The sequence below is a fragment of the Onychomys torridus genome, chromosome 22, assembly GCF_903995425.1.
Source record: "Onychomys torridus chromosome 22, mOncTor1.1, whole genome shotgun sequence".
In the NCBI taxonomy this organism is placed as follows: domain Eukaryota; kingdom Metazoa; phylum Chordata; class Mammalia; order Rodentia; family Cricetidae; genus Onychomys; species Onychomys torridus.
In genome coordinates this window covers 36,654,015-36,680,448 of record NC_050464.1, presented here as the reverse complement: position 1 = coordinate 36,680,448, position 26,434 = coordinate 36,654,015, and the positions used below count along the sequence as shown (strand labels likewise).

General features: G+C 50.6%; 1 protein-coding gene across 1 annotated transcript in view; it reads left to right on the top strand.

Annotated features, from left to right (window-relative positions):
- The window catches only part of Cit (citron rho-interacting serine/threonine kinase), a 169,239-nt gene that overhangs the window by 132,842 nt on the left and 9,963 nt on the right, over positions 1–26,434 (top strand). Inside the window, exons 28-41 of the mRNA XM_036171663.1 lie at positions 5,516–5,656; positions 6,363–6,470; positions 8,307–8,469; positions 8,742–8,906; positions 11,664–11,801; positions 12,245–12,425; positions 12,596–12,687; positions 13,561–13,665; positions 13,905–14,074; positions 14,699–14,743; positions 15,158–15,238; positions 18,966–19,101; positions 21,825–21,964; positions 25,252–25,344. Of these exons, the coding sequence (XP_036027556.1) occupies positions 5,516–5,656; positions 6,363–6,470; positions 8,307–8,469; positions 8,742–8,906; positions 11,664–11,801; positions 12,245–12,425; positions 12,596–12,687; positions 13,561–13,665; positions 13,905–14,074; positions 14,699–14,743; positions 15,158–15,238; positions 18,966–19,101; positions 21,825–21,964; positions 25,252–25,344 (1,758 nt within the window). The remainder of the gene's footprint in view (positions 1–5,515; positions 5,657–6,362; positions 6,471–8,306; positions 8,470–8,741; positions 8,907–11,663; positions 11,802–12,244; positions 12,426–12,595; positions 12,688–13,560; positions 13,666–13,904; positions 14,075–14,698; positions 14,744–15,157; positions 15,239–18,965; positions 19,102–21,824; positions 21,965–25,251; positions 25,345–26,434) is intronic.

The following is a 26,434-nucleotide window of genomic DNA, read 5'->3' as shown; positions in this document are numbered from 1 at the left end:
CAGAGTATCTGTCATTCGTGTCTTTCTATGTGGCGCTTCCTGGAGACTGCTGTTCATCAGAGTTAGTGTATGGAGTTAAGATGGAGGCTTAGCGAGCGCATGGCTGGGTGGAGATTGTCTTTAAGAGTTGGAAGTTGAAGCATATTAAGTTTCATGTTGATAGAACACCGATGCAAATTAGCCTCCTCCACACGGCAAGGGTGTGATCAGATTTTGAGTACCGAATTTCAGGAGGACTTTTGAACATGCACTTAATTCAATTAAAGAATTCTCCTGATTCTGAGACACAGGATGTCAAGCTCCAGCTGATCTCCTAAGTGCATCCCTTCTGTGAGTCCCTGTCTTTTTCTTCCCAGAACTCTGAAAATCGCTATGTAAATTGGTGATGACTTCCCACCCACAACCAAAGTCTCATACATGGCATCACCAGTGATTCTTCTTCCGCACTCGACTTCACCAAGCAGGGCAAATGCACGCCTGTTGACCCCTGGGGAAAAGCTAGAGGAGGGCACTGTCCCCTAGTGGACACAACCCCTAGTGAACATGGCAGTTCAGTTAGCCGGAATCCCACGATAATCACGTGGTCAGAGTTCCCAGGGTGCTCTGCTGATGGCTGTGATGTGGCTGTGCTGCCCCGTCCGTGCCAGGGGAGTTGTGAAAACATGGCAGGCCTGGCGACTGCTTACAGTGAGGTGTCCTATAAAATCACACCTTAAAAATCGCAGCTGGGCATTTGGCAAAGTTCTGGAGATGGACGGTGTTGTCGGGTTGTGCAACAATAGGAATGTCCTCAGTGCCGCCGAGCAACACGTTCATCTCTAAAATGGGGGCTGGGGAGAGGGCTCAGTTGGTAGAGTCACGCTGCACAAGCGTGAGGGTCTGACTGAGTTGGGACTCACAGCTGGGCGCAGTGCTGGGGAGGCAGGGCCCCGAGGGTCCCTGGTGCTCAGTGGCTAGCCAGCTTAGCCAAAACAGTCCAGAGCTAAGGTGGGGCTGGGGGATGGCTCAGCCAGTAAAAAGGCGCTTGTTACCAACCCGGATGACTTGTGTTCAACCCCTGGGCATGGTGGAAGGAGAGAACCAACTCCCCGCTTAAACTTGGGGGAGGGGCAGCCGAAATGGTCTAGTATGCAAGAAACCGACAGTTTGATCCTTAGTACCACATAGAAAAAGAAAAAAGTGAAGTGGTTAATTTTTCTTTGTGTGCTTGGTTTTTTTGTTTTGTTTTGTTTTTCAAGACAGAGTTTCTCTGTGCAGCCCTGGCTGTTCTGGAAATTGCTCTGTAGACCAGGCTGGCCTCTGCCTCCCAAGTGCTGAGATTAAAGGTGTGCACCACCACCACCACCACCACCACCACCACCCAGCAGAAGTGATTAATTTTATGTGGTGTGTTTTTTCACCAAAAACTAAAAGTAAAATTTATATGCAAACACATATGAATGAAATTCTTCAGATATAATGAAATTCACTGTATAGGTTGACTGTTCCTTACTAAAATATTTGAAGTTAGAAGGATTTTGGATTTTGGATCTTTGAAGTATTGGCATGTATGTATAATGAAGACTCTTGGGGATAGGACCCAAATATAGACATAAGTTCCCTCACTCATATACGCCACATACACATAGACTAGCAGGAATGGTAGAGTGCTTTTGCATGTGGTACTGGGGCTGGAATCTAGGGCCCGATGCATGCTGGGCAAGCATCATAGCCCTGAGCTCTATCTACAGTCCTTTGTCCAGTATTTTTAACAGGCCCACATTTTTACGGCGACTCATCACATGAGATCAGTTGTGGCATTTTCCACTCAAGAATTTTTGGGTTTGGGAGCATTTCCAATCCGGGGTTTTGATGTTGGGAATGCTTAACCTGTAATAGAACCCATCAATCTACCAGGTGGTCTTTTCTCTGGGATGAATAGGCAATGTTCCTACATTAGGCACATGCTGGAAAAAGAAACAGGACAGAAATGATCGAGGCTCCCCAGTGTCCTATTTTCCATCTGCGAAGGGCAGGCTGGCCCTGACAGCTCCATGCTTGGTCCAAGGTTACATGGTGAGTCAGTGGTAAAGCCAGGAATAGCATGCTGGAGGCCTGACTCAGCCCCACCTTCTCACTTCTGACTTAGGAGAACATTTCCAGTTTCCCAGTCTGCAGCTCATGGATAGATGTTTGATTAGACATCTGGGCAACACTGATTTGAGATGGAATTCACACACCATCGAAAACCATTATAAGGCAAAAAAGAATTACCGTTACTGTCCAAAACATGGCTGGGATCCTGGGTTGTGGCATATGCTTCATACGTTTGGCCCTAACCAAAGGATTGTCTCCACAGGGACAGAGACAGATGTGGTCTCAGATCTAGGAGTTTTTTCCATGTCATCCAGCCCAAATTCTCTCATAACTACCTCCCCGACAGGTTTTACAATGGTTCTTTGTTCCACTGCAGTCCCGTGGGAGTAGTGCCCGAGATGAATGTCCATTCGCGCATTGGTTGAGGTTAATGACCTGCACGGGGTGGACGGTCCCTTCCCTAGCACTTCTCACAGGCAGGCCTCGTGGAACCTCTGCCAGCATATTGCAGTGACTGGGGGCATCATATGCAACTCTTAATTCCTAGAAAGTCCTTTCTTATAAAAAGAAAGAAGAAAAGCGTATAACTGTCAAGTATTTTAAAGTTAGTGTGATCTCAGGATCAATATTAATAGTCAGACTTACTTTTGTGTGTGAGTGTGTACATTGTATGGGTGCCTGCGGGAGCCAGAGCGGGCATTGGATTCCTGGAACTGGAGTCACAGGAAGTGTTGAGCTGACATGGGTGCTGGGAACAGAACTCAAGTCCTCTGGAAGAACAGCAAGCGCTCTTTTTGTTGTTTTGTTTTTCGAGACAGGGTTCAGCAAGAACTCTCAACTACTGAGCTGTCTTTCCAGCCCCAAATTATTTGATTAATAAAGTAATTAGGGGCTGGGGGATGTAGCTTTATTGATTGAGTGATCCATTGCCTATTGTGTGCAAGGGCCCGGGTTCAATCCTCAAACAGTATAAAAGAAAAAAATAAAAGCCTACCCACACAAAACAAAAACAAGTCAAAAAACAAAACCTACACACACACTCAGGAACAAATGTCCATCACTAGCACGCAGTTATCCTGTGCCAGGTGTCTTACTCAGTACTGTACATGACTTTGTTTGTACCGTCCTTGCGGGAACCCTACAGGACACTTGTGTGGTGTCAGCGTGGTCTGTGTGGTTTGTATGTAGGGGAGCATTTCCATCTCTCCATTGGGCTCAGCAAACCCTGATGGTTACTTGGCTCTTGGAGTAATCATGCCATCGATACTCAATTAACCTACGAAATTACTCCTATTTGTCCGCAAAGTTTGTTCTTAAACATCTTTATGCTCCATATTTATTCAGCTGGCGTTTTAAAAATGCCGTTCTACGCAGCTCTCCTTCCTGTTCACCGCGATTGCTGGCGCTCTAATTCTGTCCCTAGTTCCTTGCGTCAGCCCCTCAGTTTCTTGTCGCTCTTGTAATATTGTTGGACAGGTCTAAGCGCATCCCCAAGTCCACCTCCCAGGGGAGCTCTGTCCCACAAACACAGCTCCCTCTGTCTCTCTCTGGGCAGCAGGTAGATGCCTTGAATAATGTTTCGTCGAGTCCACACATCAGTTTATTACAGTAAATAAACAGCCGATTTCTTGGAGAGCCCAGCTGTCACCAAATAGACCACTGTGCCCATGACATGTTTCCCTGGTTCCTGCTTGCTAACTAATGTTGTCCCCAAACGGGAAGAAAGGAAGGAAGGAAGGAAAGCCCTTGGATTTTAAGGCACTGGAACTGCCCTTCAAGCAGCATCTTAACTCCTTCCCTCTTTGTTTTGTAGTTGTTTGACTCTGGTTTATTTTAGAAATTCCACGCGACACACTTCAGCCGTTACTTTCCTCTTTGTTGTGGTCAAATTCATGACCCGAAGCAACTGGCAGGAGGAAGTATTTATTGTAGCTCACGGCTTCAGAACCATCCCTCTCTATGGGGGGAGGGTTTGGAGGATGCGCGCCAAGGCAGCCAGGCAGTGTAGAGCAGGAGAGAGAGGAGAGTTCAGGGGAAGATACGGTCCCCAATGATGGCCGTCTTCCAAGCAGGCCACACCTCCTACCAGTCAACATCTCCCAGTAGTACCACTGTCATAGTGTGAATCCATCAAGGGGCTCGTTAGGCCGGAGACCTAAGATCTAAGTGCCCTGGGCATTCATCAGAAACACTCAGATACGCTTCATGAATCTCCTCTCCATCCAGCTGACCATTAAGTTTAGCCATCTTGCATAATAAGTGTGGCCGGGTTGGGAGAAAGACCGATGGGAAAGTGTGAAGAGCACTGAACTGGAGGGAGAGAAGAAGGAAGGACAGACAGAGGCTCCCAGCGTCAAGCACTGACTGTCTGATGGGCTTGTCACTCAGGGAGGCAGGGCCTTACACCCCTTCAGAAGAAGCCGAGGCTGGGCAAGGCAGCACGAGGAGGATTGAAGCCAGGATCTGGATGAGTGCAGGGTCCAGATTCGATGCCTCTTGCAGTTGCTGCCACAGAAGTGCGAAGTCAACCCAGGCAGAAAGCAGTGAAGAACGGGGGCGAGAGCTGGCCAGTCTGAGGCCATCCTGGCTCCCGTACTGCTGGGGTTGAGGACGGGGGTGTCTGCCTGGAACTGTTGGGAAGCTCCCAGGATGGGCCTCATTTTGCTTTCTTAGCCTGCTTTCCCTCGTTCTGCAGAGTCTAGACCATCAGGAAGAGGGTCTGCGGGACACCTTGACTGGTTGAATGACTGCCGGAGGTTAGATGAAACCAAGCATCATCTCTCCAGATGGAGTGCATTTTAGGAAGGGGCCGCTCGACTTAACACTGTAAAGATTAGAGAGCTTTTTCAACATAAACCATCTCCAATATATGAACCTTAATGTTTTCCCCCTTGGGTTTTACCAATTCCTACTGCATAGATAGCTAGGTGGTTCTTTGTCCCTACGCAATGTGTCCTCTAATTGTGGCTGTTTATGTACTCGAGTGCAGTCCTGAAGTCGGGCTGATGTGATTGGCTCTGTGCAGACCACACAGCCTGTCCAGTGCCTTTCCCCGTCACTCATTGAGGTCCCAGACACCCCCGAGTGGGACAAATGGAGCCGATTGTCACTGCTTCGCTGTCAACTCAGGATTTTGCTCTGAGGTACCAAAATGGTTTCCTTGGTAGCACAGAGCGGGCAGGCCTGGACTTCCTGTTACCTTGCAGTGTGAGATTACAGGCATGTGGCCTCCAGAAGGTCCTAGAAACTTCTTTTTTAGCTCTGCCCTCCTGACTTGGAAGAGAAAACAAGCAGCAATTCTGGACGGAGGTGCTTTGACAAGGGAACATCCCGTGTCACACCGGGAATTAGCTGGGGAATGGGAACCACCACCTTGGGAAGGAGGTGGTCCTCGGTGCGATGTCAAGCCTCTTATCACCCCCTCTGCCCCACCCGCCAGCAAGCCAAGCTGCAGCAGCAGATGGACCTGCAGAAGAACCACATCTTCCGTCTGACCCAAGGGCTGCAGGAGGCGCTGGACCGGGCAGACCTGCTGAAGACTGAAAGGAGCGACCTGGAGTATCAGCTGGAAAACATTCAGGTGAGGGCCAGCAGGGGGCGCTGCGGACAGCCGCCGCCTCCCCCTCCTCCTCCTTCTCCTCCTCCTCCTCTCCCTCCTCCTCCTCCTCCTCCTCCTCCTTCTCCTCCCCCTCCTTCCTCCTCCTCCTCCTCCTCCTCCTCCTTCTTCCTCCCCCTCCTCTCCTCCTCCTCCTTCTCCCCCCTCCTCCTCCTCCTCCTCCTCCCCTCCTCCCCCCCTCCTCCTCCTCCTCTCCTCCTCCTCCTTCTCCTCCTCCTCTCCTGCACCCCTGTGTGGTTGTTAATGTCTTTTGTTTGTATGCTGTGTGTGTTTCTCCAACATTCAATTATGAACATTTTCAAGCATTCTTTGAAATCGAAAGATCTCTCCATAGTATCCACAATCTGAATCCCATAATTAACCATTTGTATTTTTACTCCTCATAGACTTATTGTTTGTTTGGGAAATATGCCATGGGTTGTATGTGAGGTCAGAGAACAGCCTGGGGAAGTCAGTTCTCTCCTTCCGGGTGGGTCCTAGGATCCATCTCAGATAACAGGTTTTGTGGCAGGGCATCTTTACCCACTGAGCCATCATCTTGCTGGCCCCATGGTTTTTGCCTCCCCCTCCCCCATCCTTACCGTAAAATTGGGATTAAATAATTACCCACCAAATTCCAATGTCCACTTCCATCCAGCTCTGAGGTCATCTTTGTTTCCACGGATTTCAGGTCCTCTATTCCCATGAGAAGGTGAAGATGGAAGGCACTATCTCTCAACAAACCAAACTCATTGATTTTTTGCAAGCCAAAATGGACCAACCGGCTAAAAAGAAAAAGGTGAGTTAGAGTGCTTGACAGCAGGAGCAGACAGTCTTGCTCCATCACCCACAACTGTGTGGATACCACTGTGATAACGAATCGCACGAACAGAAGGAAAACGTGCATTTCTGCCTATCTGGGTTGAGCACTGGGTCCGAATGTAAGCAGAGTAGCCTTTATCATAGGGAACTATTGATCAGAACTAGCAAGCTGCTCTGCTCGGGGTAGGATGCTTTCTTTGGCTCCTGCAGAGAAGCTCAAATGGAGCAAGTTATCTGCTGAGAAAAAGGCTTATGCGTAGGTGGGATATTAGGTTCGAAGGTCACGTGTCTAGGACACGCATGTGGGTAAGGTCATGTGTAATTGGCTACTGGAAGTTTAGCAGGTCACACATCTGGGACTCTGGGGGCAGGTCTCCAGGGTGATCTAGTCCAATGCTTTTGCTTAGTTTTATTCTTTGAACTTTTTCAAGGTGGAATTTTGCTACATAGCTCAGGCTGGACTTAAACTCACAATCGTTTTGCCTTGTGAGTGCTGGCATTTCAGGTGTACCCTCCCATGCCTGCCTAGCTCCGGGCTGTTAAATGACTAACTGGGATACGGGAATTTGAAACGACCTGGTTAAAACTTGACAGCCTTGCCTTCACCGGCACTACACTCTCTGCTTCAAATTGTAAGGAACAAACACAACACTGAATGAGAAACCAGCTGTGACATATGATGCCTTAGGTCCCGGTCCCAGTCTGGGGTCCCGGGGGCAGTTAGCTATGGCTGGAGTATGTGAAGATTCCTGTGTGACGATTGCTTTGTGTAAATAAGCCCTATCCATGCCTTCCCCAACGGCTGAAGAGCTTATCCGGGGTTGGCCAGGTGTTCTGAGTTCCAGAAAGGTCTCTAAGGGGTTTGGCAGTTCCCTCCCAAGAGTCTTAGCACACTGTAGCGGCCATGGCAGCAGTTTTAAAGGGCAGGGCTTGACTGGAACAGCCAGAAGAAGGGAGTGGAGGACAGATGCCCTTGATTGGCGTCCATCTTCCATGTCACCTTTACTGCTGAGGGGTGAGTGTCATGTTCCAAGGCCAACTCTTGAAAAGGGCTGGCCACGGGAGGGTTTCCTTGCATACCATGTTACCATATTTGCTATGCTCATGATATTTAATCTTTTTTTTTTTTTTTTAATTTTAGCAGCGACTCTTGTCTGGCTATGTCATTGATGTAGTTAGGGTGTTTGCCTTTGGTTTTCTTCTGTTATTATTTTTTTTAATGTCAGACGTGTGATTCCGTTTTTTTCTCTTTTGTGTACAGTAAATGTTTCTGTTGGTATTTTTCTTTTTTGGTGAGCCCCTTGTTTTGATATCATTTTATCATTCATTTTCAAATTTTGCTTTCTTTAAAAAAAAAAAACAACAAAAAACACCCCCCCCCCCCCATGTCTTGTCACCGAGCACCGTGAGACAAGTTCAAAGACAAGAGCGACCTCTGAACCATAGCCATCTCTCCCAGCTCCATCCTCCATCCAACCTGATTGCGTTTTTTGAGGGGCAAAGACTCTCGGGAAGTGATGCTCCTGTCTTGGGAAGGCTAAAGGAAGAGGTGGTAGCCGTTGATGCATCTTTAACCCTCTCGGTGAAAACTTCCGCACCCCACTCTTTTTTTGTTTTTTTCCAGCGGACTGGAACGGGCTGAAGCTCAGCCTCCCCTTCCCCCCACCCCTTCACATGTCATTTCCCCCCAAACACACTTACAGTGAGTATGTGCCTGGCCTCGGTGGCTTGCTCCTCCTGAGTCAGCTCTCCTTTAGCTTGGGTCCAGTGCCAGTTTCTAGGAGTTAGGAGATATCTCTGTTTCCATTGCTAGGGTTTATTTAGTCGACGGAAAGAGGACCCTGCTTTGCCCACACAGGTTCCTCTCCAGTACAATGAACTGAAGCTGGCCCTGGAGAAGGAGAAGGCGCGCTGTGCAGAGCTGGAAGAAGCCCTTCAGAAGACCCGCATTGAGCTCCGGTCTGCCCGGGAGGAAGGTAGGAGCTCTTGGGAAGCCTTCAAAACTACGGACCGGGCGGAAGACCTTTCCCCCATGAGACTGGCCAAGGCTAGTTCAGCATCTGTTTGTGGCCTGTGCGTTGCCATTCCACATGTGTCCCAAATCTGAATTTTCCAGCCTCCTCGGTGTTGCTGAGTTAGCACAACCCCTGCCCTTTTGGTCTCTGGTCCTTGAAAGACAGCCATGGGCACTTAAGTCTGGTTCACTAGGTGGCTGAGTCCACTGAAAGGCTTTGTGGTATCTCTGCAGCTGCCCACCGCAAAGCCACGGACCACCCACACCCGTCCACGCCAGCCACTGCAAGGCAGCAGATTGCCATGTCTGCCATTGTGCGGTCTCCCGAGCACCAACCCAGTGCCATGAGCCTGCTCGCCCCACCATCCAGCCGCAGGAAGGAGTCATCAACCCCAGAGGGTATGCTCATGTCAAAGTCTGTTTTCTGCTTGTTGTAACAAAACATCTGAAACAGGGTCGTTTATAAAGAAAAGAAGTTTATTTGGCTGAGAAATCCAAGATTGTGGGGCCAGCATCTCCAAGGGGATCTCACTGCATCTCAGCATGGCAGAGGGAACCATGTGGCCAGACAGACCTAACCCAGGAACCCCAGTGCAGACGCCGAAGTCTGTCCTCAGGACTCCAGTGTGACACTGCTGAAAGTCTCCTTCCCTGTCTGTTACCCAGAGTAGCTACTGTTATCTGTATAGCATAATGTCCCATGATAGGAATATATTTCAAGAACACAAGTCAGCATAGAGTGGCACATACCTTTAATCCTAACTCCTAGGAGGCAAGGGTGGGGGGGGGGGCAGGGGCAGGGGCAGGGGCAGAGGCAGGCAGATCTCCGTGAGTTTCAGGCTAGCCAGGGCTACGACAGTGAACATGTGGAAATTAGCCTGTGTTTCTTAGGTCCACTTTAAAAAAACTCTTACTGACACTGTCCCGGACACTGCAAGCTGCCTCTGTTCATTTTGTATGTTGGCACATCAGAGCTGCCCTCTGGCAAAGAACTGCACAGTCCCCACGGTGTGGGTAGATGAGTCCCCTCCTGCGGGAGACCCGCCCTTACTGCCACATGCACCTTACAGGACATCCTGTACCTCTAGGAGTGGCTGAGGGGTGAATTTTTAGGAAATGAATCGGGGTGAAAGGTCATGGGCGCTTCATTCAAATGGGACTGACTTGTGTCCAGTTGTGTCCAGTTGCTCTGACCACTGACGGGGTAAAGGGTTTTCTTTGTGGTCTCAAAAGTAGCGTATGACGCAGAGATGAAAAGGGCTTTTGAAAAGGGTGAGGAAAATGGTTTGGGGGGCCTTGGGGGAGCAGAGTAGAGTTGTCGTCCGGTACCCAGGCTTCACCGTCAATCTTCTCAGGTTGTGTGTTTTGATGACGTTGGCCTGTGGCTGTGGTCTTATGGACCAAGGGAACCGCTCGTTGCTGTGTTTATAGGACACCTTGGTCAGAATGTTTAAGTCATTCAGATAAGAAAGAACTGTTGCTTGGCTACTTGTCCACTGACAAATGTCCTGCAGCAGTCCTGTGAGCACTGTGCCTCCCCATGTCCGTCCCGGGTGTGTGTGGCACCCTCTGGGTATCCCTGTGCATTGGTGGTGTGGTACAGAGACCCCAGCAGAGCAGAGCTCGAGGTGTGTTCTGAACTTCCCTCAGTACAAGGTTGCCTCTCACCGGGTCACTGTTGAGGGAGATTCAGCACATGTTGGGTGGGGGGGGGGAGTTGGCGAAGTCAGCCTTATTAATTTAACAGATCGCAATAGAAATGTAAGAGTCACTTCTTCAGACATAAAAAGTTTTGAACAAAAGATCATTCATGAAAAAACTGGGCGTCAAAGAGTTCTTCAGTCAGTTCTTAATAACAAGATAATTCTGCAGTTCATAATTATTACTTTTAAACTCAAAAAAAGCATTAGATACATGCTTTCACGACTAAATATTTACAAGTAATCAGTTAATAAACATTTTTAGGGCGGGGCTAGTGGTGAACACCTTTAGTCCCAGCACTCAGGAGGCAGAGGCAGGCAGATCTCTGTGAGTTTGATGCCAGCCTGGTCTACATAATGAATGAGTTCCAGGCCAGCCAGGAACTGCCGTATAATGAGACCCTGTCTCAAACAGCAACAGTCACCCTATCCGAAGTGTTCACGAGCACGGGTGCCATGGCACAGTCAGCTTTCTACCGGGAATGTGTTCTTAATAAAGTAATTCTCAGGTCACAGAGCTCTTACTGTCTCCTATATAGATGCATGTGCAGTGGCTGTAATAATTTTATGATTTTTGATTTAACAGCTTAATGACGATATAATTCACAGGCTCTAGAAATCACCTACTTAAAACGTACAACTCAGGGTTTTCAGTACGCTCACAGCGTTGTCTGACAGTCATCATACTAGCTTCAGGATGTCCCTGAAGCCAAACAACTGCAGAGCTCTGTCAACAGATACTCCTTGTTTCTCCCTCTCCCCACCTCCACCAACACTCATCTACCTCATTTCTCTGTGGATCTGCTTTTCTGGGTCTTTCAAATGAATGGGCTCACACTACCTGCAGCCCTTTGTGACTGGCTTGTTTTCCAGAACATGATGTCTCTGGGCTCCGTCTCCTTGTAGCACTCACCACTACCCCATTTCTTCTTTCTTACGCGGCTATATAGTGTTTCACTGTTTTGGGTGGTGTGCCTTACCCGCTGCCAGCGCTTTGCAGTTGTGGGTGTGTCTCTGTCCTCTTGGGCATAAAGCTAGGAGCGGAACCGGTTAGGGTAATGTATGTATTGTGTTCTTTGTATGACTTGCTGAGGAAATGTCTAGCCGGGTCCCAAGGCAGCTGTACCGTTTTTTACCCCGCCCTCACTGGAAAGTGCAGAGGACGCCATGTCTCCACACCCTCTTCAACCCCGGCTCTCCCTTTCTCGGATTCTAGGCAATTCTGCGACACAGCACCTTGCTGTGGTTTTAATTTGCATTTTTCCTAAAGTCTAATGACGCTTTGAGTCTTTTCGGGTACTTTGGGGCCATTTTTTCCTCTTTGGGGAACTATCTAGCCTGAGCACTGGGTTGTAAGAACTCTAGTAGGTGCTCAGTACAAACCCTAACCAGAGACTTTTCTCCCGTCTCGTGGACTTCCTTTCCACTTTCCATTAACAGTTTATTTCCCCTTCAGAATTTAGTCGGCGTCTCAAGGAGCGTATGCACCACAACATCCCTCACCGATTTCACGTGGGGCTGAACATGCGAGCCACCAAGTGTGCCGTGTGTCTGGACACCGTGCACTTTGGACGCCAGGCATCCAAATGTCTCGGTAAGAGCAGCAGCCAGGTGTCTGTGCGGGGCACCCGGTGTCTCCATCTGTAAAATCTATCGGTTGGCGGCGATATTTTAAGCTGTCACATCATAAATTCGTTGCCAGAGCTTTTCACTTCCGTGGGAGGACGCTATTTTCCCCTTGTTAAAGCAACGATGCCACATGGTGGCTTCCATCTTTGTGAATTTCCAGCCAGGCTAGTTCTCTCCCCCCCCACCTTACCCCACCCCCCACTGGCTTGAATTGAACGTGCAAACCTGTTCCTGTATGCAGCTCACGTGGGCAGCCAGGAAAGCTGGGTCGGGTGCAGCCTCCCTGTTTCCCAGGCACCTGGGAAAGCATCAGGATGACCTGTGCGCCCAGCTGCACGCGTGGTCTTCCCGGGGGGGTGTCCGAGCCCCGCCGAGCGGGTCTTGACATTGTTCATCGCTCTCCCCTAGAATGTCAGGTGATGTGTCATCCCAAGTGCTCTACCTGCTTGCCAGCCACCTGTGGCTTGCCCGCTGAATATGCTACACACTTCACCGAGGCCTTCTGCCGTGACAAAATGAACTCCCCGGGTCTCCAGAGCAAGGAGCCCAGCAGCGGCTTGCACCTGGAAGGGTGGATGAAAGTGCCCAGGTACCGTTGTAGGGTGGCCTGGGCTCAGGCAGGGGCTGGCCTGGAGGCCGGCAGCCATTTCCACCCCCCACCCCCACATCTTCTAGGGAGGTGTGTTTTTGAGGAGGCCCCTCCGTCTTGCTTCAGCTTGCCTCTTCTGACATTTCCCTGGTCCGTCTTTCTTTTCCCAGGAATAACAAGCGTGGACAGCAAGGCTGGGACAGGAAGTACATTGTCTTGGAGGGGTCAAAAGTCCTCATCTATGACAATGAAGCCAGAGAAGGTAAATTAATGATTCAGGGGGAATATCATTGCACGCGGCTAACCCAAACCTGCCAGTGTTGGCGTAAAGGCTTTGTTTTTAGTTTTTGGTTTTATTTGTTAATTTTTTTTTTATTATTATTATTATTATTATTATTATTATTATTATTGTTTTGGACTGCCTCACAAGACTTCTCTGCTTTCCCATTTTTCAAAGTTAAGAACCAGATGACTTCTCTAAAGGTTATTGGTGCGATACTCAATCTATAGGTCTTCCCCTTGAAGAACCCGCAGGGTGCTGCCCTGAAGATTCTACCTGCTAACACACCAGAGAGCTTCCGCCTCAGTCAACTAACCCATAAATCCGCATCGTCACCAGAAAGTTGACTGTGCCCCTCATCTGACACGCTTTATTTTTTTATCTTCCCTCTCTGCCTTGTCTGCACCTCATTTCCTTCTTTGTCTTTGTGCACCTCGTCACATCCTCTCTATTCCTCTCCCCTCCTCTCCCCCCTCCCCCTCCTCTCCCCTCCCCTCCCTCCCTTCCCCTCCCCTCCCCTCCCTCCCTCTCTCCCTCCCCTCCCCTCCCTCCTCTCCCTTTCTCCCCTCCCCTCCCCTCCCTCTCCCTCCCCTCCTCTCCCCTCCCCCCTCCCCTCCCTCCCCTCCCCTCCCTTCCTCCCTCCCTCCCCTCCCCTCCTCCCCTCCCCTCCCCTCCCCCTCCCCTCCCCTCCCTCCCTCCCCCTCCTCTCCCTCCTTCTCTCCCTCCTCTCCCTCTCCCCTCCCCTCCCCTCCCCCTCCCTCCCCTCCTTTCCCTCTTCTCTCTCTCCTCCTCTCTCTCTCTCGTTCTTGGTCCTGTTCTTTTGTTTTTCCTTCCGCCCTTCCTCTTTGCACCAAGCTGGACAGAGGCCGGTGGAAGAATTTGAGCTGTGCCTTCCCGACGGGGACGTATCTATTCATGGTGCCGTTGGTGCTTCTGAACTTGCAAATACAGCCAAAGCAGGTGAGTGGGCTCCGGAAGAGCCCTGCCCGAGAGGTGGGCCGGGTTGACAAATTGAGAGGAGGAGCAGGATGGAGACATGGCAGTTGGCTCTGCCAAGACCTCCGTGCAGTCCCCCATCTTAGCGGGGACTGGAGTCGCAGGGCTGGGCGGGATTCTGATGCCATGACAGCATCCCCGTCTGTCGGGGAGCGTGGGGGAGGCGTCCGTGGCCAAATCTCATGCTCCCCGAAATCTTCTAGATGTCCCGTACGTACTGAAGATGGAGTCTCACCCACACACTACCTGCTGGCCTGGGAGGACCCTGTACTTGCTAGCCCCCAGCTTTCCCGACAAGCAGCGCTGGGTCACCGCCTTAGAAAATGTCGTCGCAGGTGGGAGAGTTTCTAGGGAAAAGGCAGAAGCTGATGCTGTGAGTATGGCCGTGGCCACGGAGGCGGCGCTTCTCTTTGTGGAGTGTGTGGCTGTGGGCACTGTAATGATGGGGATCCCACTGCCGGGCTGGGCTACAGCTAGGGTCAGGACTAGCTTTGTGGTGTTGAAGGTGCAGGGCGTAGGCAGCAGCAGGGCAGGCGCTCGTGTGTCTCCCTCAGCAGCCCTGCCGGGCAGGGGAAGCTGTGGAGTCTGCCTGGACTAGCCTTCCTGTTCACTCAGTGAGGCCCCCCGAGTTGCAAGCCCTCTGACTGCGAACCACAAAGCAGGCAGGAGTCTGCCCGTGAGCTCCTGCACTCCAGGAAGCTGATCCTGGCCTCTCTAGCTGCTTCTGCGGTTCTCCGGTAGGCAGGTCTGAAATCCCGCTTATCCTTAAGGCATCGAAACATTGGCGTGCCCTGATGGCCTCACTCCTCCCGGGACATCCCAGGATGCAGACAGTGCTCCCTCCTCATTGGCGTGTGCTCCGCCAAAGACCAAACAGCACTTTTCAGACACTTAGCAGTGGGAACATTGACCGTGAGCCTCCTGAAGAGGCTTGTTTAGAGGAATTGTGTCTCTTTCCATACGTGAGCTGAAATGTACGTTAATGTGTATACAATAGGCACGAGACTGTACTTCCTGTGAGCAGCAGCCTGTGTGGGTTGAGGTAAAGAGAGCTTGGCTGGCTCTGGGCCCCTGTGCTTGTGTTTGTATTGCAGCTGAGGTGGGGAAGGGGCCTTCCTAACGGCTTGGTAACCCTCCGTGGCTTTACCTTACTTCCTGTTGCAGAATAACTTTCTGGTGTGTGTCGGCACAAAGCTGAAACTCTAAAGCTAATTAACAGCTGCCCTGGAAAAGCCAATAACACCTGTTTTGCCACTGGGGTTTCAGACAGAAGGTGGGGCCAGAGCTTGGGGGTATGGCTCAGTGGTCAAGTACTTGGCCTGGCGTATGTGAGGCTCTGGTCTGGTGTATGCTTTTGAAGCTGACTTTAAATTTCTATCTCTCTGGATGGTTTGGTTGTAGACAGATTGAACTCACTCTGTCTCCTCTTTTCTATTTTCCTTTCACATATGGAAAGAAATTACTTGGCAACTCTCTACTGAAACTGGAAGGTGATGACCGGCTTGACATGAACTGTACCCTGCCCTTCAGCGACCAGGTACATTGCCTGGGCACCGTCACAGTGGCTGGCCGCAGTCACGCACTGTCAGGATGCGTTGGGAGGGGGAGGTGTTGGCTTTGTTGCTTGTGAGGCCACAGCGATGGTCTGTGGGTCAGCGTGGCTTCATATCCCGGACTTTCTGCCCTGGCAGTTTGTTGCTGGTGGGCACCGAGGAAGGGCTCTATGCACTGAAGTGTCTTTGAAAAACTCCTTAAACGCCACATCCCCAGGAATTTGGAGCGGTCTTCCAAATTACATCATCAGGAACCTGAGAGAAGCTGCCTTACTGAATACGCAGCGTACGGATGGCCGGCCGCACTGCCTCTTTGTTGACTTTTACAGGCACTCGGGACGAATGTCAAGCTGGAGATTGTGGGAGGCAACCTCTTGGCAGCAGGCTGGGGCCAGGCCAGCTGCCCTTTCTGTGTCTCTGTTGATGGCCTCAGCCGATGAGCCCTTTGTCCACGTCTGCGTTCCCTGTGCAGTGGCTCCCTAAATTTAGTGTAGTCCGACACTCTCAAGGAACACCATGCCATCGTTCCAAGTGGAGGATGCTGAATTAGCCTCCATTGCTATAATGAAACACCTGAGACCAGGCTACTGGTGAAGGAAAGAGGTTTGTTTACCCCACAGTTCTCAAAAGCCCGGCGAATATGCTACACACTTCACCGAGGCCTTCTGCCGTGACAAAATGAACTCCCCGGGTCTCCAGAGCAAGGAGCCCAGCAGCGGCTTGCACCTGGAAGGGTGGATGAAAGTGCCCAGGTACCGTTGTAGGGTGGCCTGGGCTCAGGCAGGGGCTGGCCTGGAGGCCGGCAGCCATTTCCACCCCCCACCCCACATCTTCTAGGGAGGTGTGTTTTTGAGGAGGCCCCTCCGTCTTGCTTCAGCTTGCCTCTTCTGACATTTCCCTGGTCCGTCTTTCTTTTCCCAGGAATAACAAGCGTGGACAGCAAGGCTGGGACAGGAAGTACATTGTCTTGGAGGGGTCAAAAGTCCTCATCTATGACAATGAAGCCAGAGAAGGTAAATTAATGATTCAGGGGAATATCATTGCACGCGGCTAACCCCAAACCTGCCAGTGTTGGCGTAAAGGCTTTGTTTTAGTTTTTGGTTTTATTTGTTAATTTTTTTATTATTATTATTATTATTATTATATTATTATTGTTTTGGACTGGCCTCACAAGACTTCTCTGCTTTCCCATTTTTCAAAGTTAAAGAACCAGATGACTTCTCTAAGGTTATTGGTGCGATACTCAATCTATAGGTCTTCCCCTTGAAGAACCCGCAGGGTGCTGCCCTGAAGATTCTACCTGCTAACCACACCAGAGAGCTTCCGCCTCAGTCAACTAACCCATAAATCCGCATCGTCACCAGAAAGTTGACTGTGCCCCTCATCTGACACGCTTTATTTTTTTATCTTTCCCTCTCTGCCTGGTCTGCACCTCATTTCCTTCTTTGTCTTTGTGCACCTCGTCACATCCTCTCTATTCCCTCCCCCTCCCCCTCCCCCCCGTCCCCTCCCCTCCTTTCCCTTTCTCTCCATCCCTTCCCTCCCCTCCCTCCCCTCCTTCCCCTACCTCTCCCCCTCCCCGCCCCTCCCCTCCCCTCCTCTCCCTTCCCTCCCCTCTCCCCTCCCCCTCCCCCCTCCCCCTCCCTCCCCTCCCCTCCTTCCCTCTCCCGGCCCCTCCCCCTCCCCTCCCCACCCCTCCCCTCCTTACCCTTCTCTCCCCTCCCCTCCCTTCCCCTCCTCTCCCCTGCCCCTCCCCTCCTCTCCCCTCCCCTCCCCTCCCCCTCCCCTCCCTTCCTTTCCCTCTTCTCTCCCTCCTCCTCTCTCCTCTCTCGTTCTTGGTCCTGTTCTTTTGTTTTTCCTTCCGCCCTTCCTCTTTGCACCAAGCTGGACAGAGGCCAGTGGAAGAATTTGAGCTGTGCCTTCCCGACGGGGACGTATCTATTCATGGTGCCGTTGGTGCTTCTGAACTTGCAAATACAGCCAAAGCAGGTGAGTGGGCTCCGGAAGAGCCCTGCCCGAGAGGTGGGCCGGGTTGACAAATTGAGAGGAGGAGCAGGATGGAGACATGGCAGTTGGCTCTGCCAAGACCTCCGTGCAGTCCCCCATCTTAGCGGGGACTGGAGTCGCAGGGCTGGGCGGGATTCTGATGCCATGACAGCATCCCCGTCTGTCGGGGAGCGTGGGGGAGGCGTCCGTGGCCAAATCTCATGCTCCCCGAAATCTTCTAGATGTCCCGTACGTACTGAAGATGGAGTCTCACCCACACACTACCTGCTGGCCTGGGAGGACCCTGTACTTGCTAGCCCCCAGCTTTCCCGACAAGCAGCGCTGGGTCACCGCCTTAGAAAATGTCGTCGCAGGTGGGAGAGTTTCTAGGGAAAAGGCAGAAGCTGATGCTGTGAGTATGGCCGTGGCCACGGAGGCGGCGCTTCTCTTTGTGGAGTGTGTGGCTGTGGGCACTGTAATGATGGGGATCCCACTGCCGGGCTGGGCTACAGCTAGGGTCAGGACTAGCTTTGTGGTGTTGAAGGTTGCAGGGCGTAGGCAGCAGCAGGGCAGGCGCTCGTTGTGTCTCCCTCAGCAGCCCTGCCGGGCAGGGGAAGCTGTGGAGTCTGCCTGGACTAGCCTTCCTGTTCACTCAGTGAGGCCCCCCGAGTTGCAAGCCCTCTGACTGCGAACCACAAAGCAGGCAGGAGTCTGCCCGTGAGCTCCTGCACTCCAGGAAGCTGATCCTGGCCTCTCTAGCTGCTTCTGCGGTTCTCCGGTAGGCAGGTCTGAAATCCCGCTTATTCTTAAGGCATCGAAACATTGGCGTGCCCTGATGGCCTCACTCCTCCCGGGACATCCCAGGATGCAGACAGTGCTCCCTCCTCATTGGCGTGTGCTCCGCCAAAGACCAAACAGCACTTTTCAGACACTTAGCAGTGGGAACATTGACCGTGAGCCTCCTGAAGAGGCTTGTTTAGAGGAATTGTGTCTCTTTCCATACATGAGCTGAAATGTACGTTAATGTGTATACAATAGGCACGAGACTGTACTTCCTGTGAGCAGCAGCCTGTGTGGGTTGAGGTAAAGACAGCTTGGCTGGCTCTGGGCCCCTGTGCTTGTGTTTGTATTGCAGCTGAGGTGGGGAAGGGGCCTTCCTAACGGCTTGGTAACCCTCCGTGGCTTTACCTTACTTCCTGTTGCAGAATAACTTTCTGGTGTGTGTCGGCACAAAGCTGAAACTCTAAAGCTAATTAACAGCTGCCCTGGAAAAGCCAATAACACCTGTTTTGCCACTGGGGTTTCAGACAGAAGGTGGGGCCAGAGCTTGGGGGTATGGCTCAGTGGTCAAGTACTTGGCCTGGCGTATGTGAGGCTCTGGTCTGGTGTATGCTTTTGAAGCTGACTTTAAATTTCTATCTCTCTGGATGGTTTGGTTGTAGACAGATTGAACTCACTCTGTCTCCTCTTTTCTATTTTCCTTTCACATATGGAAAGAAATTACTTGGCAACTCTCTACTGAAACTGGAAGGTGATGACCGGCTTGACATGAACTGTACCCTGCCCTTCAGCGACCAGGTACATTGCCTGGGCACCGTCACAGTGGCTGGCCGCAGTCACGCACTGTCAGGATGCGTGGGGAGGGGGAGGTGTTGGCTTTGTTGCTGTGAGGCACAGCGATGGTTGTGGTCAGGTGGCTTATACTCCGGACTTCTGCCCTGGCAGGTGGTGCTGGTGGGCACCGAGGAAGGGCTCTATGCACTGAATGTCTTGAAAAACTCCTTAACCCACATCCCAGGAATTGGAGCGGTCTTCCAAATTTACATCATCAAGGACCTGGAGAAGCTGCTTATGATAGCAGGTAGGAGGCCGGCGCACTGCCTCTTTGTTGACTTTTACAGCACTCGGGGAGCGGAATGTCAAGCTGGAGATGTGGAGGCAACCTCTTGGCAGCAGGCTGGGTCAGCAGTGCCCTTTTCTGTGTCTCTGTTGATGCCTCAGCCGATGAGCCCTTTGTCCACGTCTGGTTCCCTGTCAGTGTCTAATTTAGTGTAGTCCGACACTCTCAAGGAACACCATGCCATCGTTCCAAGTGGAGGATGCTGAATTAGCCTCCATTGCTATAATGAAACACCTGAGACCAGGCTACTGGTGAAGGAAAGAGGTTTGTTTACCCCACAGTTCTCAAAAGCCCAAATGGCATCATGCTGGCTTGGTGAGAACTTCCCCTTGGCTGTATCACCTCATGCGGATAGCATGGCCAGGAGCATGCTGGGAATCAGTCGACTATCACCATACAGGAGCGATGGACAGGGCCAGGCTGACTCCTTTACAAGACCTCTCATGAACTCTTGGGAGCTGTCTTCTGAAACTCAAGACCTCCCATTAGACCCCGGACCTACCACTTTATTTAATATTGTGTGTTTGTTTGCCTGCATGTATATATGTGCACCATGTGAGTACAGTGCCCATGGCCTCAAAGACTGCTTAAAGGCAAACTTTTTCTTTTTTAGATGGGGTCTCGTGTAGCCCAGGCTGACCTTGGACTCTCCATCCTTCTCTTTCCCAAGCATAGGAATTCTGGGAATATTTCATCCTGCTGGGCCTCAGGCCCTTTGTCCCAGCTGCCTCAGCCCCATTGTGGGCCATGACCTCCTGAGAGCTTGCCTGTAGATAAATTTCTAAATGGTCTTAATAAATAAAAAGCACAGAGCCAGAAATTTGGGTTAAAGCCCGAGAGAAACCTCACCTCACCAACGCCGAAGCTTCCCAAGACAGTGATTTCCCGTACACTCACGTCTATATGCCTTTTCTGTTCTGTTCTCTCACTGGCTCCCCTAGCCCAGCCACATTACTTCCTCTTCCTTCACAGCTCTGTCACTTTCTGTCTGTCTGTACAGACCTCCTGGCCTCTGTGGTTGGTACTGGGATTAAAGGCATGTGTCACCACACTTGGCCCTAGTGTGGCCTTGAACACACAGAGACCCTGCCTGCTAAGTGATAGGATTAAGAGCGTGTGCTGCCTGACTTCTTTGTTTACTTCTAATGGCTAGGCTTTTCCCTCTGATCTCCAAGCAAGCTTTATTCATTAAAGCACAAATAAAATATCACCACATTTCAGCACAAATAAAATATCACCACACTTGCCTCCTATACATGATCGTGATATGGCTAACTATAAGATTCTACTTATGTTTATGAATGCTCAGACCCTTCCTCTGGATTCACACTCTCCAACATTTTTTACACTTCTTTCCTCTCTGCACATACTTTTTCTTTTCTTTTCTTTTTTCTTTCTTTCTTTTTTTTTTTTTTTAAGAACTATTTGAGTTAATGGCAGGTATGTTCCCACCCAAGTCTGTCAGCATATGAACCTGTGAGCTGGGGTCATTCTGTTACACGTCAGTGACAGAAATTTAACCTCATTGCTGTTGACAGGGATTTTATTTGTTATTTTAATTTTTGACATAAAAATTTTGACATTAAAGGGCATGGTGACACATGCCTTTTATCCCAGCTCTCAGGAGGCAGAGGCAGGCGGCCTGGTCTACAGATAGCCAGGATAGCCAGGGCTGTTACACAGAGAAACCTTGTTGTATCCCCTGCCTCGCCTACCCTGAGACAGGGTCTTGCTGTGTAGCCTTGGCTGCCCTGGAACTCACTCTGTAGACTAGGCTGGCCTCAAACTCAAGAGATCTGCCTGCCTCTGCCTTTCAAATGCTGGGATTAAAGCTGTGCACTGCCACCATCTGGCTTAAACCTTGTCTTGGGAAAAAAAAAAAAAAGTTGAGATAGGTGTTTCAGGCTGGCCTTGAACTTTTTATATAGCTTGAGAGTGACCTTGAACTTTCGGTCCTCCTGCCTGCCCCTCCTGAGTGCGGGGATTTCAGGCACAAGCCACCACATCCTGTTTGGTTCTCATCCCTCCCTTTGTCTCTCACAACATGGTTGCATCTGAATAGTTGGACCCCTTCATGGCTCCCTAACACATTCTTTCTTCCATGTTCTGGGAGCATGTCTGAAATTCAGCTACCATTTTTCAGTTTTATGCTTGCAAAATTACCCCTATTCCCCAAGAATCAGAACCGAGAAATCAGCTGCTTTTCATTTCCGATCTAAAGCATGGGCCCAGATAATGAGTGTGTATACCGGCCGAGTGTGTCCCTTATCAGAACATCCAAAAATGTCCCGCTGTCTGAAACTTGGAGTTATTACCATGGTGCTACTGATGGAAAATCCCCTGCATGAACTCATTTGACTGGTTTCAGTCAAAATTCAGGACCTCCCACCCTCCCACTACTGTATAAAGTTAACTTTAGGCTTTATGAAACACAAAGGAATTTCGTATGTAGACCTGGGCTCTGTCCCCAAGGTCTTTCATTCTAGATGCAGATATTCCAAACTCAGAAGCCCCTTCTGCCCTGCTCATCTTGAATGGAGCTCATCAGGAGGACCACAAGTTCAAGGTCACTCTCAAGCTATTTAAAAGGTCAAGGCCAGCTTTCTAGTCATGGGTGCTCAAGTTGTGTTGGGTGTCTTCCTTTATGGGCCTCCTGCTGACCACAGCTGTTCCTTTCCTCTCAGGGGAAGAGAGGGCCCTCTGTCTGGTGGATGTGAAGAAGGTGAAGCAGTCCTTGGCACAGTCCCACCTTCCTGCCCAGCCCGACATCTCCCCCAATGTATTTGAAGCCGTCAAAGGCTGTCACTTGTTTGCTGCTGGCAAGGTAAGCCCCCACCCCCACCCTCCTTAAGGTCTTTGCTGATGGACTGTTCTGGAAATCAACCCTGCTCCTCTGCCCACCAAACTTGCTGAGTTAGCCTTGAAAATTGGTTTTTACCCAAGAGCACTTGGCATTTTTTGGGGAGTGAAATAATTTGGGTGTTATGCGAAGTTTCCTTGGGCTTTGAATCTGAAGGAAATGTCTGAGGAACATAAAAGCACATGGCGAAACTTAGGATTCCAGGGTTCTAGAGTACATGTTAGTATGACGAGCCTCTTGAAAATAACAACACAGGGACTGGTGCACGTGTCTAATCCCAGCACTTGGGAGGCTCAGGCAGGCAGACCTCTGAGTTCGAGGCTAGCCTGGTCTACATATCGAGTTTCAGGCCTGCCAAGGGTACATAGTGAGTCCCTGTCTCCAAACAAAACAAAACAAAACAAAAAATAATTTGGAAAAAAGGTAATACAATATGGAACTACATGTCTAAATTAAATGAAAATGTGCTTATTACTAGAAACTTACAAAATCTCATTTGTGATAGTAATTTGGTGGTCCCTCGGTGCCTGCCAGAGATTGGTTCTGGAAGTACCACTTGCAACATAACAAAATGCCAAGATGCTCCAGTCTCTTGTGATTCCTTCCCAGCCTCCATCATCCAGAGAGGGCCTCACTAGCTTGGGCTGGCCTTTGGGCCTTGCTCTGTAGACCAGGCTGGACTTGAACCAGAGACCTGCCAGTCTCTGCTTCCCAAGCGCTTGGATTAGAAGCAAAAACCCACCATGCCAGGCTTGAGGCAAGCATTTGTGGAGCCCCCTGTGTACTTGATTGCTCCCTGGGTTTGTGTTCTAGGGCTGCAGGGAGAGGGCCCTTCTCATGACTAATACTTGTTATGACATGTCTTTTAAAAATGGTGTATGGGGCAGCATAGAATGGATTCTCTCATTTCACCCCTGGGTGGGTTCCGGGGATGGAATTTAGGTCTCCAGACTTGTGCAGCAAATGTGCTTACCAGCTGAGCTGCCTCGCAGGTCTATCTTTACTGCCTGTGTCACAACTTTTTTTTTTTCAAATTTTATTTATTTTTATCTTTTACCTTTGTTTTCTTTCATTTAATTTCCCTTGACTTTTTCCTATTATTCTCCCAATTTCTTACTTAGCTCACCAGGTTTCATTGCATTTTCTAATAGAAGCACTTCAAGGCTATGCATTTTCCTCTGACTACTGTTTTAGCTGCACCTTGTATCTTTTGATGTGGACATTTTTTTTATTACCACCTCACATATTTCAAAGTTTTTTTCCTATTTAATCAGTGAGTTACTTAGAAATATACATGTTAATTTCCAAAACTGACTTTAAAAAATTATAAATCATTTTTATTTTATTGTTTGAGATACAAAAAAACTATATGAAATGTGCATGTAAATTATAAAGCCTCATAATGTATTGTATTCACAGCCTCCTTGATCCCAGAAACAGACATTTGCATTTTCCTCTCTGTTCCTTCAATTGCTGGCCTTCAGTTTATGGCCATATGTGCAATAGGCCTCTTTTCCCTTTTGGTGAAAGACAAAGGCCTGATTGTAAGAGGTAGAAAGAGAGTCTTGATGTAGAACTCTATATTCACAGACCCCACTGAAGAACTTTTCCCTCTGGACACAAAGTGTATTATTAGTTATCTTCTTGTGTTGGTGACCAGATCCCAGACCAGAACATACTTAAAGAGGGACAGGCTTCCCATGGTAGTCAGTCCCTCATGGCAGGGGACCTGAGGCTGCTATGAGCTCACATCTGTGTGGGTCAGAAGGCAGAGAGATGAGCACTGACACCCTTCAGGCTTCCTCCTTTCTGCCCTTCCTGTACCAGTGATTGTTAGTAGCTAACTTGATAGTCTGGAATCACCCGGGAGAAGGGCCTCTGGGCACGCCTTTGGGGGATTACCTTATGTGAATCAACATGAACCTTTGCCTTAATTGTGGGCTGGCCCATTCTCTAAGCAGGGCATCCTCGATTGTGTAACCTGAGCAAAGCAAGCTGAGCTCTAGCTGCACACACCTGTCTCCCCCTGCCGCCCACACCTGTCTCCCCCTGCCGCCCACACCTGTCTCCCCCTGCCGCCCACACCTGTCTCCCCCTGCCGCCCACACCTGTCTCCCCCTGCCGCCCACACCTGTCTCCCCCTGCCGCACACACCTGTCTCCCCTGCCGCACACACCTGTCTCCCCCTGCCGCCCACACCTGTCTCCCCCTGCCGCCCACACCTGTCTCCCCCTGCCGCCCACACCTGTCTCCCCCTGCCTCCACACCTGTCTCCCCCTGCCGCCCACACCTGTCTCCCCCTGCCGCCCACACCTGTCTCCCCCTGCCGCCCACACCTGCTCCCCCCTGCCGCCCACCTGTCTCCCCCGCCGCACACACCTGTCTCCCCCTGCCGCACACACCTGTCTCCCCCTGCCGCACACACCTGTCTCCCCCTGCCGCACACACCTGTCTCCCCCTGCCGCCCACACCTGTCTCCCCCTGCCGCACACACCTGTCTCCCCCTGCCGCACACACCTGTCTCCCCCTGCCGCACACACCTGTCTCCCCCTGCCGCACACACCTGTCTCCCCCTGCGTCCACCTGCTTCAGCTGCCGCCGCCCTGATTTCAGCCCTGCGCTGTACCAGGGTAAACCCTGTCTTCCTTGTGTTGTGATGTCAGAGTATTTTGTCATAGCGATAGAAAAGAAGCTGAACCTCTGATAAACCTCTGGGGACAGGTTTGTAACCGGCCCGAGGTCTATGTCCTCGCTGGCTCCGGACCATCACGTTGACAGTGGAGGTGAACCACCTTACGAAGCTCTCCACTACCTACACCCCACCTTTCTCACATCACCCTGTCCTCCTCCATTCAGAGTAATGTCAGAACAGTCTGTCTCCACCCAAAGGCACAAATACATGAACTGTGGGGTTTCTCTGTGCCCCTAGACCTTCTCTGGATCCCAGCTAAGGCAGTGAGTCTCAGCCAGGGTGATTCCATCCCCAGGGGACATTTGGTAATGTCTGTAGACAGTTTTGATCGTCACAACTAGAGGGTGCTATGGACATCTGCTGACAAGGCCACGATGCTCCCATTACTCCAGTGTTCAGGCCCTACCTCCATCACAGAGAATGGCCTGGTCCGAAATGTCACCAGTGCTGAGACCGAGACCCTGCTACATCACGCTCCTGGTCTGGTTTTGTTCAGAGCCACAGTTCATGCTGGTGACATTTGTCTTTCTTGCCCCCTCTTTCCCCCATGCCCTTCTAGATCGAGAACAGCCTCTGCATCTGTGCCGCCATGCCAAGCAAAGTCGTCATCCTCCGCTACAATGACAGCCTCAGCAAGTATTGCATCCGGAAGGCAAGCTAACGGCCCAGCCCCCCACACCCCAGGCGGGGGAGGGGGGTCCACGCAGACAGCCGGCTGTGCTGAGGACAGCGGGTGTCTGTTCCCTTCTGTCTAGAGAGTGAGACCTGTCCTTCCTGGCTTGTGGTGGCTCGCTTACTTTCCTTCCTGTTAGGGATCTGTGGATGGGGGAGACGCCTTTTTTGGAGCTGACAGAAGCAGCTTTCTGGTGATAAGGAGACAAGCCAGCCCTGGCGCTGGCGCTGGCTCTGTTTTGATTTGTGATCAGGGGTCTGACTCTCCTCAGGACAGAGTGCTGTGTGGAGGAGGAAGTTTTCAACCTTTAAATTTACCTCGATTCTGGAGAAGGTGTTTCCCTGTCCCCAGACTAAGTGTATTGTGTAATGATAAGCCTGGCTCATGCCTGGTCATGTCACGATAATACCCAGAGTGTAAGAAGCTGTGAGTTTGTGCGTAGGTGGTTCGTGAAACGGTCTCATTGTAGGCTTATCAGCCTGGGTTTGTTGGCCACCTGTGTAGCCTGTGTATGGGGGGGTGGAGCTGGCTACCTCTGTGTTTTCTGATTGGCAAGTGAGGCAGTGAGGCCGGGAAAGAGCTGACTTTACACTCTAAGGTTAAAACTACCTCTGGTTTTCCTACCCTCTCATCCTGCTTCTCTGTTTCCTCAGACTTGGTAGAGAGCCGATGGATACATTTTCTGTGCCGGTGATGATTTAAAGTTTGAACTGTTGGCTTCAGGCAAACACGATTCCTGGCCATCACTTTAAGAAAGCATGCCAGTTACATTTTGTTTTGTCTTAATGATATTAGGATTGGCCTAGAAATGACTGCAAATAATGAGGAGTCAGTGAAGGCAGGGATGTAGTAATGCTGTGTGGATAATACAGACTCAAATTAGAAACTAGCAAATTACAAGCTAGCCCAAAGGAGGACACTAAGGCCAGTGTTAATACTTGGTGTGGCATTCTGGTCTGCTGCTCCTGCAAGAGCATATTGTTAGTGTTTCGCCTGTCTGTGGAAATGGTGCCTCTTACCTGTTTGGAAGTTGCAGTTCAGCCTTGTTTCTGAGGCTGCCCAGGCTGGT